We start from the raw sequence: 16,234 nt of genomic DNA, 5'->3' as shown, positions 1-16,234 counted from the left end.
TGCTTCGACCATACCGCTCCTTGCCGTTCCTTGAAACTGCTCAGTACATTTCCAGAACCACAAGGCCTTTGCTCTGCCTGACCCTCTGCCCATTCTTCCAGATACCGCCACAGGTTACCAACTCCTTTACCTCCACATGTGCTGCAATGTTAACCTCGTGGTCTGGGTCTACCCAGACCGCCTTACTTAGAATCCCCCCTTCCTTCCCTATTCCCAGCACTTCTGAGTCCTCTCAACATGTAATAGCATTTTTCATTAACGGCCATCGTCTAACACATGATACTGTGTTGTGTCTCTACCTGCTGGAACATAAGCTCTGATGGGCTGAGATTTTTGTTTTGTTTGTTGCTATGTGCCAAGCATCTAGACCAGTAACCGGCACAGAATCAGAACTGGGTAAACACTTGCTGAATTAATGAATCCTGTCCTGATAACACAGTCCACACATTTGTCAGCCCTCTGGCATTGGGAGACAGAACAAATGCTACTGGAAACTTCTATAGGTGGGCATGGCACTAGGGGCTTTCAAGCATTCAAGTCTCAGCAGCTGGAGGGGTGATGGAGCCTGGATGGAGCCCAAGTTCTAATTTTCCAAAGCCCAGTGGCTTTCAAACTTTTTTTTTTTTTACTCTGACCCACAATTGGACATGATCCAGTACACACACATATATGTAAGTGAATCCAAAATTTTTAAATCGACCATTACTCTTTCAGCAATCCACAGGTATTTTCTCATTAAGAAGCAGCTATTTGCAACCTGCAGAATTATTCACCAGCTGCTCCCAGGTGATGATCCACAGTTGGACAAGGGGTGTTCCATACCCTGTGTCCTGTCAACACCACCTAGTTCTTTATTCCTGGTCAAGGCTGGACTCATTCCTGTGGTTTCTCAGCCTACGTCATCCGTCCACCGAGAATTCTGGGGAATGAGAGGCTGGGATTTTTGGCCCTCCAGTACCAATGTCGCCATTTAATCACAAAGGGTATGTAGCTGGGAATGTACCTCCTCACAGGCGTCTGCTGATTTCACTGTCCTCCAGAACATGATTTTCTGTCTCCGAGAAAGACTCTTAGGCTTGAGGTTAGAGCGGTCGGCTGCACTGAGAGCTTAGCGTGTATCAGACACTTATATGCCTGAAACCAAGCATCTCAGAAACTCAGCGGTCTGCCTCTCCGTAGCAATGAGGGAGCCTCAATTCAGCAAAAGATTTGAGCACTTCCTATGAGCTAATAAGCAGGTTCTAAGCAGTGAATAAGATGGATAAAAATCCCTGCCTTTATGGAGCTCATATGCTGGTGGGGAAAGCAGACAACAGGCAAAAGCAATTGAATAAAAGACGTAACGTGTCAGAAGGTAAATTACTATTAAATAAGGCAGGTTATGGTGGGGTAGGGCTCACTGAGAAGACATTTGAAGAGACACATGAAGCCCTGTGGATAGCTGGGGCAGGGCACTTCAGGCAGAGAGAGCAGCGCATGCAAAGGCCCTGGGGTGGGAGCATGCCCAGATCTTCAGGGAACAAAAGAAGACTAGTCTGGCAGGAGCAGAGGGAGGGAGGCCGGTAGTAGTAGGAGATAAAGTGTGCAAAGGAGCCAAGGGCAGATGAGTCTGCAGGCCACTGTGAGGACTTCGGCTTTTACTGTGAGGTAAATGCCACTGGAGTTTTGAGCAGAGGAGTGAACGGAGCTTACATCTTAAGTCCCAGGCTGCTGGAGAGTAGACAGCAGAGTAAGGGTAGAAGCAGGAAGACGAGTTTGGAGGGGACGGCAGCGTTCTAGAGAGGAGAGGGTGGTGCCTTGGACCAGGCAGTAGTGACGGAGATGGTGAAAAGTAGCCAGATTCTAGAGAAACGATGTGATGTGTTTACAGGCCAGATGACTTGTCTGGCAAGGGTCCTGTCCTGGGAACACAGTAGGATGGGGAGAGCTTCGGTGGAGCAGGTTTTGGGGAGATCAGGAGTTCCATTTTGGACATTTTAAACTCAGGGCCCCTCTTCTGTAGTTGGATATGTGAACTTGGACCTCAGTCAAGTCCGGCCTGGAGATAGACATTGGGAAGTCAGTGCATGGCTGCTGCCTCGGCCAGTGTTCCTCAGAAAGCAGAGCCTAAAGTGGGGGGCTCCTTCGCCCTCATTTTATTTTGCAGAACAACCCCAGAGGAGGAGCAGTGAGGGAGGGAGAGAAGTCAGAAGGAAGAAGAGCTGGCAGGAGGCATTACGGAGCTGGCTCCACTGACCGGGACTGCAGAATCAGCAGACTGGCCGGGAGAAGAGAAGCCCAAGCCCCGTACATGAGTCCCAGCACCACTTCTTGCTGGAGAAGGGGGAAGAATTTATCCACTGTCCCGGCTTCACATTGGTTGAAGATTTGCCCCATGGGGCATTGACTCTGCATTTCTGGGTTGCATATACAAATGCTTAGGTGCTAAGTTGGGGCCCATGGGTAGGTGGTGGAGGTCAGAGGGGCACAGGGTGGGCAGGTTGTGCTTGCATCAAATCACTCAGAGCCGGAACAAAGGCAAGGAAGGCCAAGAAGGTCTGAAGGCATGAAACAGCCCGCCCCTCAGGCCACTCAGAGCGGCTCTTGCCTTTCCCTCCCTTCTTTCCTGAGACAGAAGATGTAAGTCTGACAGAACAGAATCCCCTCTACGATGTGGTAGCCAGTATGATCTCTGCCTCAGAGGGCGAGTGGCCCAAGCTACCGGTCCCTGGTCCACCCCCATTCTAGATCTCTGTTATCCTGGTCTAACGCTGCAGCTGGTCTGGTTATTTCCTGGTGGGTGATCCAGATCTCGATCCCCGGGGGTCTGAGACTTTGGTTGGCTTGCCCTCTTGGGCCGTGATTGCCACAGTTGCCACTTACTGTTATCGGTGAGTGTGGAGACACCAAGACACACGCACGGGGGTTCTCCACAAACCCTGGCCCTTTTGCACAGCAGCAGCCCTGTGCAAAAGGGCCAGGGTTTGTGGAGAATCCGTGGTGGTCAGAATCCGTTCCCCACAGCAGTACAGCAACTCCGTGAAAAAAGGCAGACACAAAAGACCACCTATCGTATGATGGGTGGTCAGAATCCGTTCCCCACAGCAGTACAGCAACTCCCTTTGCCCGAGATGTCGTCCTAGTTTAAGAGCAAGCACAAACGTACTGCGCCCGACCAGGCCAGGTGCTTCTTTATTTACTTGCTTCACATCTTTTAGCAGCTTTATTGAGAGATAATTTATATGCAATAAACTACAGGTATCGAAGGTGTACCGTTTGCTAAGTTTGGACACATGTACACACTGAAATCATGAAAGTTTTCTCGTGCCCCTTCACCCCTCCAACCCCATCCGATCTATCACTGTAGATTACTTTGCATCTTCTAAATTGTTATATAAATGGAAACAAACAGTATGTACTCTTTCTTTTCCACTAGACATAATTATTTTAGATGCATCCATATTGTGCGCATCACTAGTTTCTTCGTTTGTATTCTCGAGCAGTAGTCATTGTACGGGTACACCGCCATTTGCTTATCCACTCATCTTGACTGACATTTGGAATTATAGCTGCTACGAACATGCAATATGCAAGTCTTTGTATGGACAATAATTTTTTCCTTGGATAAATGCCTAGGAGTAGAATGACTGGATCATATAGTGGATGTATATCTCACTTAGAAAAAATAAACAGCTGTATTGAAGTGTATTTTATATATATATAAGATCTACTCATTTTAAGTGTACAATTTACTCATTTTAGCAAATTTACGGAGCTGTGAAGCCATCATGGCAATCCAATTTGAGAACATGTTCATGACCCCAAAATGATCCTTCGTGCCCATTTGCAGTAATTCCGTTCCCACCCTAGACCCAGGGGACCACTAAAATATTGTCTGTCTCTATAGGTTTGCCTTTTCTGTATATTTCATGTAAATGGAATCATACGATAGGTGGTCTTTTGTGTCTGCCTTTTTTCACTTAGCGTAATATTTATGAGGTTCATTCGTGTTGTAGCAGGTGTCGGCACTCCATTCCTTTTTATTGCCAAATAGTTTCCATTGAATGGCTGGACCACATTCAGTTTATCCATTTATGAATTGATGGATATTTGGATTGTTTCCATTTTTGTGTGTGTGGCTATTCTGAATAATGCTGCCAGGAACATTCAGGGACAAATCTTTGTGTGAACACGTTTTCAATTCTCTTGGGTAAGTACCTAGGATCGAATTGCTAGGTCATACGGTAATCTTATATTTAACTTTTTAAGATACTGCCAAACTGTATTCCAAAGTAGCTGTACAATTTTAGACCCCCACCAAGCAGAACATGTGGGATCCAGTTTCCCCCATCCTTGCCAACACTTGGTATAGTGAGTCTTTAATTTTTCACACCATAATTTTAGACGTATAGTTATGTAATGGTATGTGGTTTTATCTTATATTTTGCCTACTGAATGGAGCCCAGAGCAAGATGAGACTGTTGAAAGCCAGACTAAAATGAAAGCTGGCGTTAGAGGTGATCCTGGTGGGTAAGGTTGCTCTCTGTGTTCTCTGCCGAGCCTCAATAGGAGAGTTTTATGATGCTGAGCATCTTTTTATGTGTTTATTTGCCATCTGTAGCTCTTCTTTGGTGAAATGTCCATTCAATTCTGCTACTCATTTAAAAAATTGGGTTGTTTTGTGAGTGCTTTATTATTATGGGTATAAATTTTTTAACAGATATGTGATTTGCAAATATTTTCTCAGTTTTGTGACTTGTTTTTCCATTAACAATGTCTTTCAAAGGACAAGGTAATTTTTATCAAGTCTAATTTATCAATTTTCTCTTCTTTAGATTGTGCTTTTGGTGTTGCCTGAGAAATTTCTGCTTGATCCAAGGTCACAAAGATTTTCTCCTAGGTTTTGCAATTAAGTCTATGATACATTTGGAGTTAAGTTTTACATATGGTACAAACAAAGAAGGTCCTGAAAATTTTGTTTTGTGGTGTGTGTGTCTTTGTCATAGGGGTGTCCGATTGTTCCTGTACCTTTTGCTAAAAGTGAAAAGACTCTCCTTTCTCTATTGAATTGCTTTTGCATCTTTGTCAAAAATTAATCGATCATATATATATATATATGAGACTATTTCTGGACTTTCTATTCTGTTTCAGTAATCTGTTTAACTAGCTTGATGGCAATACTGCACTCTGTAGCTTTATAGTAAGTCTTGAAGCAGGTAGTATAGGTCATCTGACTTTGTTCTTTGTTTTCAGAATTGTTTTGACTTTCTTGGCCCTTTGCATTTCCACATGAATTGTAGAAATGATTAATTTCCACAAAGAAACTTACTGGAATTTTGATTGGGATTACATTGAGTCTATAGGTCTACTTGGGGAGAATTGACATGTTAACATTTTTGAGTCTTTCAATCCATAAACACAGTATTTCTCTCCAATTATTTAATCTTTAATTTCTCTCAACATTTTATAATTTTTAATGTGCAGTCTTGTACTTTTTTTTGTTAGATTTATCCCTAAATATTTTTCATTTCATATATCCTTCATGCTACTTTAAATGGCATTTAAAACATTTCAATTTTGGATTGCTTATTGCTAATATATAAAAATAAAATCGATTTGTTTATTGATCTTGTATCCTGCAGCTCTGCAAAATCCATTAACAATTCTAGTAGCTTTTCTGTAGATTCCATGAGATTTTCTATTATGTTGTCTGTGAATAATGACAGTTTTAATTCTTCTTCCACTCTACTTTTATTTTTCTTAATGCACTGGCTAGAACTTTAGAATAAAATTGGAGTGGTGAGAGCAGACATCCTTACTTTTTCCTGATATTGGGGGAAGGGCAGGGGAAGCATTGTCTTTTATTATGAAATATGCTGTTAACTGTAGGTGTTGCTTTTTATCAGGATGAGGAAGTTCCCTTCTAGTCCTAATCTGCTGGCAGATTTTTAAAAATCAGAAATGATCGTTGGATTTTGTCACATGCTGGGACATCTAACGTAAGACAGATTGTGGCACTCCCAGTTCCAACCACTAAGAAGAAGGGCCAATACTTGGGTTTTTCTCCATCTACTGAGATGGCTTTTCTTTCTTTTTGTCCGTTAATTTGGGAATCACAAGGATTGATTTTAAAATATTCTGGGCCAATCACTTCTTTCATGGCCTCGTTTTTTGTTTTGTCTGTAAAATGGGACAACAATACACATCTTAAAGCACATTTATGAAGCTGGCATGCATTGGCATATGGAAAACATCTGGCGCATAGTAGGCACTCCATATAAATTTACTTAATATTTTACAGACTGCAGTATAAGTTTCTGTTCGTATCTTACGCTGCCTCTCTCTCCGTCCTCCAAGCAGGAACTCTTCTTAATTATAACCTGCCTCCCAGTGCCTAGTCCTACTTGGCATAAAGTAGGCATGATAAATACTTGAAAGAAAGTATGAAAGAAAGAGTTGCCAGCCGCCTCCTATTCTGCTCACCGCGGTATCCCACAGCGACCTCTCATTGTTTCGCAGAGGCGTTAGTTAGTTCCTGACTCTGAAACTGCCTCCACCAAATGCGGCATAGCGGCCCCATCCTGACCAATCGGAGCTCTCCTTCCGGGGGCCCGCCCCATAAAAAAAAAATCAACCTTAGGGTTTGACCAATCATCTGTTGAGCAACGCTATTAGTCCCGCCTCAGTGTTGAAACTACCGCTTCTGAACACAGAGCAACGCTCGCAGGCGCGTCTTGGCCCTGACCAATCAGGGAGGTCGGATCGGGCCCCGCCCCCCGACCAGTGTCACGTGGGCTGGGCGGGGAGGTACACCTGGTTGCGAGGGGCGGCTGGCGGCACGGATGGGGGCTTTTCAGCTGTGAGTGCGGGAGTGGGGGGCTGGGGCCGTGGTGAAGGGCTCGGCTTGAGGCCCCGCGTGCGCCCCCGCGGAGGATTCGGGGGCTGCGATGGGAAAGATGGATTTCACGCCAAGTGCTAAGATGGGCTGAATCTCCCTTTCCCGAAGGTCCCGCTCCTGCGTCCCCCGCAGTTTCTCTGCTGCCCCAGTTTCTCTTTCGAACGTTGCCTTTCCTTTGTGTTTGCGTAGCTTTGAGCTTTCCATAACGGGGCCGGAACTGAAAGAGGGCAGTGCAGGCTGTTCTCTTTAATCCGGTACGAAAACGGAGACCTGAGTCTCTCGTTCAGGCCCCGGGATTTCCGGTCCTGCGGATCAGGCTCATTGCCTCCTTGCGTGCAAGAGTCCCCCACAGTCGTCTGTACTCGCATCTCCCCTGTCCCCACTTCCCTGCGGGGCATATGTGAGGGGGGTGGGGCGTCCAGTGTAAGTCTGGCTTCTCTCTGCCTTAGCTCCTGCAGCTGCGTCCTAAAGAGCACCCCCGCCCCCACACATACACACACCCGGTGTGGGAGGTCTCCAGGTTATGAGTTTGGGTGGGAGGACTGGGGCAGGGTTTCTGGAAATGGATGTCTGACCAGACGGACCCAGTATTAAAAAGAAATAGTATGTACTGGAGGAGACTTTCTGCTCAGAGGAGTCTGCACTTGGGCTTGAGAGAAATGGGAAGCCCCTTCCCCTAGCCTACAGAAATCCCTTCCCGAGGCATCTGTGTGTCACTGAGCCTGGATTCCTGGGGGAAAGGAAGGGAAGCGAGGGCTGGGAAAAGGAGGAGGCTGCTTCCCAGGCCCCTCGCCACACTACTGGGGAAAGGCTGGCTGACTGTGACTAGATTTGGGATCAAATTCTGTCCTTGCCGCTTTCTGGCTGTGTGACTTGGTGCAAGTTGCATAACTTCTCTGAACTTTGGTTTCTTCATTTGTAAAATGAAAGAGAAGCAGGCAGAATGGACAGGATAGAGGGAAGAGTCCTAGTGTCATGCTATCTTGGCTTCAGGTAGCCGAGCTGGGCCTGAAACCCAGCCGTGAGGGCACTGCGCCCAGGAGTCAGTGATATCCGCGGTGGGAAGCCAGGCCAGACACCTGGAATGGTGCAGACCGAGGATCTGGCGCAGCTGCGGCAGCTCAACCTGGAGCTCCTGAGGCAGCTGTGGGTTGGGCAGGATGCCGTGCGGCGGTCGGTGGCCAAGGCATCCTCGGAGGTGAGTGTCCACCTTGGGAACTCCCAGAGGATGAGAAAGGGGCTGCTGATTCTCAGGCCAGAATCCGAGACTCCGGGGTCATCTCGTGCGGCATGCCCATTTTATTGCTAATGAGAAAACAGGCCCAGCAAGGGATGGGACTGGCCTGGGACACCACAGAGCTGGAGCAGGGACGAGGACCCAGGCCTTCATGCCCAGGTGACCTGGCCTCTCTGTTCTAGTCAAGCCTGGACTCCAGCAGCAGCTACAACCCAGAGATGCCATTGTCTCAGGGGACATCTTCTGTGGCTCCGAGAGCCTCCAGCCCACGTGGTGCCCACCAAGGTGATCCATGTGATATGTCCTCACCTGGTGGCGCCAGCTCTGGGGTGATCTCTCTCTCACCTGCCAAGCGCCAATACCAGGGGTCCCTGAGTCCACTGAGGCCTTGCTCAGTACCCTCGCTGGCCAACTCAAACGCAAATGACCCAGAGCGTTCAGCAGAGCTGGAGGCACAGGCCCCAAGGTTCATCCCGGATCAACAAAGAAAGCTATCCAAGGTAACACGGGAGAGAGGGACATCGTTGATGGGAGCTTCCTTGAACCTCAGTTTTCCTGTTTGGTAGATGTACTTGTGGGCAGCCCTCCTTGCGAGGTGAGTGGCTGTCCAGGAGATACCATGAGTCTTTTCCAGCTCAGCCTAAGTGCTGGATAAGTGGCGGTGATTAGTTTCTCAGACAGCACTTTGGGAAGATGCTGATGAGCCCCATTATACAGATGGAAAGACCAAGGCTCAGAGGCCACACTTATTCAGAGTCACACATAGAGAGGGGTGGAGGCCAGACTCTCATCTTTCAGTTCCTGGGGCCCATGTCAGGGTGTGTCAGGTGTAAGTTAAGTCATGGTCCCTTTTCCTCCTCCAGGGTGGGGTCTTTCTTGGGCTGGCCTAACTTTTCCCCTTTGCCTCCTCAGCCAAGAGTCACCTTCGACAGGGAGTCCCCAATGCCTGAGCGGAGTTGGCGCCTCCGACCGTACCTGGGCTACGACTGGATTGCAGGTGTGGCCCGCCCCATGCACACATCCCATTTTGCTTATGCACCTGCCTGAGCCCTCACCCAGAGCTGCTGTAGTTTCTCTGACTGACCCTTCTTGGCGAACACCTTCTGTCTATACCGTGTCTTCTCTCAGCCCCTGGCACGGTGACAGGCACAGAGATAGTGCTCAATGAGTGTTTCAGGAATAGATGAATGAGTCATGAATTTGAGCATTTATTATGTGCCAGGCCTCCGTAAAACTCTGTATATCATCTCTACATTTTATTGCCCATCTCCTTCCCCAGCAACCTCAGTGGTCTCCTGACTGGTCTCTCTCTGGCCTCTTTTGCTCCAGTTACTATCCATTTTTGACACAGCAGCCAGAAGGAATTTTTAAATGTGAGGATCAGGTCATATCACTCTGAGTGTGTAGCATTTAGAGTAAAATCCAAAATCTTTTTCCAGACTTATGAGGCATGACTTGGCCTCTGTGGCCCCGTGAAATGACCTCTGACTTGCTGCCTCCTGGCCGTTTGCTCTGGCCTCGCTGGCTTCCTTGTTGGTCTTTGAACCTTCTATGCTCATGGCCACCTCAGGGCCTTTGCCCGGAATGTACTTCCCCAGGTTCACACCTGCTGGTTCTTTTTTCTCATTCAGGGTTCAGCTTAAATGATAGGCCTCCTGTGGGCATAATGTCATAGAGACACCGCTCTTACATCACTGCCATTGGCATGTTCTTCATATTATTTTTTGAGATCGTCTCGTTTGCTTGTTTCTTGTATGACTTCTCCAGTAGAATATCAGCTCCGTTAGAGCAGGGGCCTGGCTGTCTTTTCACTGGTGCATTCCCCAAGCCTGAGCCTAGAGCGGTGCCTGGCACCTAGTAGGGCCTCAACCAGCACTTGTTAGATGAGTGAGTGAACGGCCCCCCGAAGAGGTTGGTGCTTTTTGGATCTTCATTTTCACAAAGGAGGACACCGAAGTACAGAGTGATCGAGTTACTGCCCAGAGGCAGGTGCTCCAGCGGATTGCTGGGATCCAGTGGTGCTGTGGACACAGGTCCTGAGATTCCCAGACCGTCAGCTCACTGCCTTGCTTCCCGTTTCTGGGAAAATAGAGGCACCTGCCCCCTGCCTGCCCTGTGTCCAGGCGCTCTGGCCGCCCTCCGCCCCGAGGATGAAGATCAGCGCTCCCATCTCAGGCCCGTCCCTGCATTTGTACACTCCAGTTGGTCCCCGATTGGCTCCCAGAGGGTTTGCTTCCTATAATTCTCTCTTTTCTCCATCATCCTTCTGCCCTATCAGCATCCGAACGCCCTGGAATCACAGAGCACTGGTTTTATTGAGTGCTTATTATGTGTGGGCAGTTCCAAGAGCTTTATTCTGCTTTATGGCCATGAACTCCTCTACTCCTCACAGCAGTCATATCCGACAGGTGCAGTTATTGTCCCCTTTGACAGATGAGAAGGCTGAGGTGCAAAGAGGCTGAGAAATTCAGCAGAGTCCCACATCTGGTCAGGGAAAAGCTGCTGTCGGTTATTTCCCATCTCGATGAAACTCTTCCCCCTTTATCGTCCGTTTGCTTCCAGTTCCTGCCCATTTTCTCCGCTTTTCTTTATAACAAACCTCAGAAGGGCTGTCCAGACTCGCTGCCTCTAGTTTCTCTCCCATTTTTTCTTAAATCTGGCTTCCTCCTCATCCTGGTCATCAGTGACATCTGCGTTGCCAGCTCCCAGCTCAGTTCTCAGTCTACACATCACTTCGCCCCTGAGCAGCAAGGGACACAGCGGCCACTCCCTCCTCCCTGAAACTCTCCCCCTTCTCCCCGGCTCTCCCCCTTCTCCCCGGCTCTCCCTGTGCAAGGGACACAGCGGCCACTCCCTCCTCCCTGAAACTCTCCCGCCTTCCAGGGCCCTGCGCTCCTCCGGCTCTCCCCGTTCTCCCCGGTTCTCCCCCTTCTCCCCGGCTCTCCTTCCAGTCTCTGCTGGATCCGCTTCCTTGTTCTGACCTCTAAACACCTGTCTTCTGATTCGTCTCTGTCCGCCCCGCCTCCCCTGTGCCGAGGCCTTCTGTGCTCTGTACTCCCTCGTTTTTATCTCTAGCCCACCCTACTCTGAATTCCAGGCTTGTGTATCCGGCTGTCTTTTCTACGTGACATGGTAGGTGTCTTAGACGACTCTCACCTCCAAAGTCAAGGTTTTGATTTTTTTCCCACCTGCCGTCTTTCTTGTCTTTGTAAATGGCAACTCCACGTTCCTAATGATTGGTCAGGCCGTAACTTCGGGATCAGCCTTGATTTCGATTCCTGTCTCCTTTTTGCATATTTTTAAATGTTTCTCTTCCAGTCCATTAGCATATCCTGGTAGCCCTGCCTTCAACGTATTTCTAGAATCTGACTATGTTTCTCTTCCAGTCCATTAGCATATCCTGGTAGCTATCCTGCCTTCAACGTATCCTGCCTTCAACGTATTTCTAGAATCTGACTCTTTCTTTCTACCAGGATGCCTGTGGTCACCTCTAGCTGCTGCCTCTGCTTCCCCTCACCTGCAGCAGTCCGAGGGGGAATCTATAAAAACCCGTGGCCGATCTGATGGCATCACTCCGTGTCCCCAAGCCCTCTGCCAGCTTCCCAGCCTCATCTGCCTCATTCTCATCCCTCACTTCCCTCCAGCTGTTCCTCAGACATACCAAGCGCAGCCCCCCAGGGCCTCGCATGTGCTCTTCCTTCCGCCTGCCATGTCCTCATGGCTCCTCACCTCCCTCCATCAGTTCTTTGCTCAGGTGTCACCCCACCCAGAGAGGCCTCCCCTGGCACCCCTGCCCTATCAAGCTGGGTTCCCTGACTCTGCTCTTCTCTTTCCTGGCAGGTGTCACCATTGTTCATCTGTTGCCACCATAAGCCTCACGAGGGGAGGGGCTTTGTCTAGGTCACTGCTTTTTCCCCAGCATGTTGGAAACAGTGTCTAGCTTGTAGAAGGGGCTCTATAAATATTTTTTTGCATGGGTGGTTGGATGTGCGTCAGGGTAGACAGACACTGAGACAAAACCAGCAGTTGCCGTGAGTGGAGGGTCCCTTCCAGGTCTGTACAAGGCTCAGTGCGGACAAAGCAGGTGGACTGGGATGCCAGTGCTGCGTGTGCATTGCGCCTTGGCCAGTGGACTGCCACGTAGCAGCTCCCGGTGCTTTGCCCACCCCAGGGTCTCTGGACAACAGCTCTCCCGTCAGCAGCAAGCCTGAGGCCTTCTTTGCGAAGCTGCAGGAGTTCAGGGAAGCCAACAAGGAGGAGTGTATTCACAGTGACCCCGGGTGAGCAGGGGTGGGCGAGCGGTGGGCAGGCAGCCCGGGGACCCCGTCACTCCGCCTGCTCACCTCTCGCCCTCACAGACCCCAGCTCCTAGGCCTGCGGGAGAGCAGTGTTGCCGAGGAAGAGCATGAATGTGAGTGGAAGGCCTCGTGGGCCGCCCCAGAGCCCAGCCGAGGTCTTAGAGACCCGAGGGGGGCACCTGGGGTACTGGGGACTTGGGGAGGGAGGTTTGGGACCCAGACAGGGTGGGGCAAGCCCCAGTGGGAGGTGGGATGAGCTCAATGGCCTCGGGATTCAGGCTGGTCCTGTGTCACGCTTCCTCCCCTCCCCAGCAGCCTTCATTTTCTCCCCAGCTGCCTCATTTTCTCTCGTGCCCTCCACTCCCTCCTCTCTGCACACATGTCACCTGTCGGGGGGGGCGGTTGGGGGGAGTCCTGGCTCAGTCACATGAGCACAGGAGTCTTTGCTGTGGGTTTATATGTGCCGCATACACTGTGTGCGTACATGTGGGGGTATTCACGTGAATGTGCGAGCGTGTGCACCTTGTGTGTGTGATTATCGCTACAGGCATGTTCATGTGTGTCCACGAATACGACTGTGTGTGAAGCCGTGCTCCATGTTCGCACGCATGATGTTCACACACAGTATGTGTGCATGTGCACATGTGTGTCATGCCTGAATAGAAGGGTGTGCTTTGTGTGCGTGCTCTGCATGCGTACACGTGTATATGCCTGTGTGAGTGGCCGGGGGGTGTGGCGGGGTCGGCAGGCCCCTGTGATCGGGCCCAGGGATGCAGGTTTCCTGGCTGAGAGGATGGCTGCTTCTCATGGGCCTTGCAGGTGTGTACTGCTACCGTGTCACTCGGCGCCTGTTTCTGGTGCCTTCAGATCCTGGCACCCCTTGCCGATTGTGCAGGATACCACGGGACCAACGGGGCCCTAGGACCCTGGCGGAGCCAGCACAGGTCAGGTGAGTGGCCAGAGCAGGCGGACGCCTGAGGGGCAGCTGTGGGGGCAGCAGCACCTGAGGCGCTCAGAGCCCAGGGAGGGGAAGACGGGCCTGGGGCTGTGGCCCCACGGTAGCCAGGAGGCCCCAGCCACAGCGTTCCCACTGACACTCTCGCCCAGGGTGAGTGTCCCGCTGTCCGTCCTGGACCCCCCGCATCGGTACCGCATCCACCGGCGGAAGAGCTTTGACGCTTCTGACACACTGGCGTTGCCACGGGTGAGCAGCCAGGGGGCCTGGTTGGGGATGGGATGGAGATGGGGCTGCCCCCCACCTGGCCCAGGTCCCCAGATGGAGCCTGAGGCCCAGGGAGGGCCAGGGACAGGCCAACGCCACACAGCCAGGCTGGGCTCAAGGAGAACGAGGAGTTAAAGCTGGGCCATTTCCATCGGCTGTACTCCCTTGTTCCCTGAGGGAGGCGGGGTACCCTACCCACCCCCTGGAGTTCAGGATAAGTATCTGCCCGCACACTGGCATAATGCCAGTGGGTACCATCTGTTGAGTTCCGGTATGCCACAAGTGCATTCCTCAGGAAGATTAAATCATGAAGTCCCCACAGCAACAGGAGTTAAAGCTGGGCCATTTCCATCGGCTGTACTCCCTTGTTCCCTGAGGGAGGCGGGGTACCCTACCCACCCCCTGGAGTTCAGGATAAGTATCTGCCCGCACACTGGCATAATGCCAGTGGGTACCATCTGTTGAGTTCCGGTATGCCACAAGTGCATTCCTCAGGAGGATTATATCATGGAGTCCCCACAACAAGAGTGCAGGGTCTGCCGCTGGCCCACTTTACAGACGAGGAGACTGAGGCAGAGGGAGGCAACTTGTCCAAAGTTGGCCAGACGGAAGAGCTGGGATTTGAACCCAGGTCTCTGTGCTTCTCTGGGGCCTGCCATAGAGATGTCTTTTGTGTCTCCTGCGTAGGATGGGGGTCACTGGGGACCCCACTCACTCCTAGTTGAGGCTGGGGAAGCTGGGCCTAGGAAAGTTGGTTTGCTCATCTGTGGAAGGATACAGCAGCCCGTCCTCAGGCTTGTGCGCTGAGGTGGGGCAGTTCAGTGAATCACCTGTCGGGCGTGGGGCAGAGCGAGGAAGCACTCCATTAGCGTCCGCAGCCTTCCCTCTGCGCATCTGGGGTCAGACCCAGGGCCTGGGTCAGCAGGCTCAGGAAAGGGTGACCCAGTAGGTGGACACAGGCCCCTGCCCGGGGAGGGTCTCAGTCTGCGGGAGACACTGTGCTGGTTTGTCTCTTGGTTTGGAGCGGGGACCTGCCCAGGCCAGGTGTCCTGACTCTTTGCTCTCCACAGCACTGCCTGCTGGGCTGGGACATTCTCCCTCCGAAGTCCGAGAAAAGCTCAGCCCCCAAGAGCTTGGATCTCTGGTCCTATGTCACCTCTGAGGCTCCGCGCCAGAAGCTGTCGGCAGCCGGCTCTTCCCACCTGGTATGGTGCGGGGAGCCCTGGCGGGGACAGAGACCTGGGAGCACGACTGGAGACTGCACAGTCCCAGGGGCAGGATTGGGATCAGGACGGCAGAGCCTGGAGGTGTCTCTCTGCACCCCTCTTCCCAGGCTCTGCCACTCCCCACCGGGAAGGTGACCCTGACTCTGAGATCCAGGAGGGGGTGAGGCTGGAACTGGGGGGACCTGCCCCCAAAGCTGCCCCCTCTGACAGCCCTCATTCACCATACAGGCTCTGCTATCACGGGGCCAGCCCCCCACCCCAATCTGGTCGGAACCCCAGGTAGTGCAGCCCTGTGCCCCCCGGCTAAAGCCCTGAGGACTGGCCACTCAGGAGGACAGCGCCCTGCCATCACCTCTAGCCTCTCCCCTGTGGCAAGGGCGCCCACGAGAGGGGAGCCTTGCCCGGCCACAAATGGGGGTGGATTCAACACTCCACACTCCTAGGTTGGGCAGGTAGGCCCAGGCCTGTCTCCTTCTTGGGGACAGAGGGGAGAACCCAGGGTGGGGGGTAAGGGCGTTCTGTGACATGTTTGTAAATAAAGCTCAGCGCTCTCTGCAGCTCCAGATGCGCACGTGTGCTGGTCTGTCCTGCTGCTGCCGTCAATGCCCAGGAGGTGCCCTGGCCCTGGCCTGCCCTCCCCTCACCCGGGGAGAGATACCTCCAGCGTTCTGCGCTGGGTAGGGTGGGTCCAACTCCCTGATCGTGGCTCTTTCTGCAGCTCCCAACTCAGGGTAGATGGCTTCTCAGGCAGAGGCCCAGGTCATCTCAGTGAGGGGCTCGGGGTCTCAGGCTGTCTTCTGTCGATGAGGCTGAAGTTATGACAGTGGGGAGTGAGTGAGCCCTCCCCTTCTTCTTGGTCCCTGACACCAGGGTCCATTCATAGAAGGCTCTCTTGAAGTCTCTGGGCCAGGTGGCTTCTCCATGCCCCTCTGTAGCCCAGCCCTGGAGGCCGTGGATGATCCAGAGGGATCTGACGGAGGGACACTGAGGGCCAGGCCATGAGTCACAGTAAGGCTGGCAGAGAGTCCAGGCCTCTCCTGTTGGATTAATAAGCAGACCTGTCTTCCCCCCCATAGGTTGAACAATATGAAATTTCTGGCATTTTTTAAAGATAAAAATGGGGAGCTGAAGCCCACAGAAAGCACGTGCTTTTTTTTTTGAAGCTTCTCAGCTTAGAGGGGTGGATCTAGGGCTGTGGTCTCCTGTGGCAGCTTGTGAAGCTGTCCGTAGAAACCTTTCTCTTCCCATTGTTCACAGCACATATATTGGTGAGGATAATCAAGTTTATGCTGCAGTAACAAATTAACCGGCAGATCTCAGTGGTTCGACATAAAGGCTTTTTCCTGGCTGACTTGCTTAATCTACCTTTCTGTC

General features: G+C 51.4%; 1 protein-coding gene across 2 annotated transcripts; it reads left to right on the top strand.

The window, feature by feature from the left end:
- Window positions 1-6,762: 6,762 nt before the first annotated feature.
- On the top strand, window positions 6,763-15,425 carry MIIP (migration and invasion inhibitory protein). Of its 2 annotated transcripts, none has more exons than XM_006914344.3 (10): window positions 6,763-6,838; window positions 7,871-8,075; window positions 8,297-8,614; window positions 9,027-9,111; window positions 12,286-12,394; window positions 12,473-12,525; window positions 13,280-13,361; window positions 13,520-13,616; window positions 14,705-14,839; window positions 15,089-15,425. In XM_006914344.3, the coding sequence occupies exons 2-10, from the start codon at window positions 7,962-7,964 to the stop codon at window positions 15,173-15,175; spliced, it is 1,080 nt and encodes a 359-aa protein (XP_006914406.1). In that variant the 5' UTR covers window positions 6,763-6,838; window positions 7,871-7,961; the 3' UTR covers window positions 15,176-15,425. The 2 variants fall into 2 exon arrangements, with proteins under 2 accessions (XP_006914406.1, XP_006914405.1); XM_006914343.3 differs by having other exon boundaries at window positions 13,232-13,361.
- Window positions 15,426-16,234: the final 809 nt, after the last annotated feature.

This window comes from Pteropus alecto, unplaced genomic scaffold, assembly GCF_000325575.1.
Source record: "Pteropus alecto unplaced genomic scaffold, ASM32557v1 scaffold125, whole genome shotgun sequence".
NCBI classification, from domain to species: domain Eukaryota; kingdom Metazoa; phylum Chordata; class Mammalia; order Chiroptera; family Pteropodidae; genus Pteropus; species Pteropus alecto.
This window is presented reverse-complemented; position numbering and strand designations above follow the sequence as displayed.

What these genes read in the sequence shown, in the direction of transcription:
- MIIP (XM_006914343.3), top strand. Translation starts at nt 7,962, where the DNA reads ATGGTGCAGACCGAGGATCTGGCGCAGCTGCGGCAGCTCAACCTGGAG. An exon ending in AACAAAGAAAGCTATCCAAG is followed by an intron (nt 8,615 to 9,026) that starts GTAACACGGGAG and finishes TTGCCTCCTCAG; the next exon opens with CCAAGAGTCACCTTCGACAG. An exon ending in GGGCTACGACTGGATTGCAG is followed by an intron (nt 9,112 to 12,285) that starts GTGTGGCCCGCC and finishes TGCCCACCCCAG; the next exon opens with GGTCTCTGGACAACAGCTCT.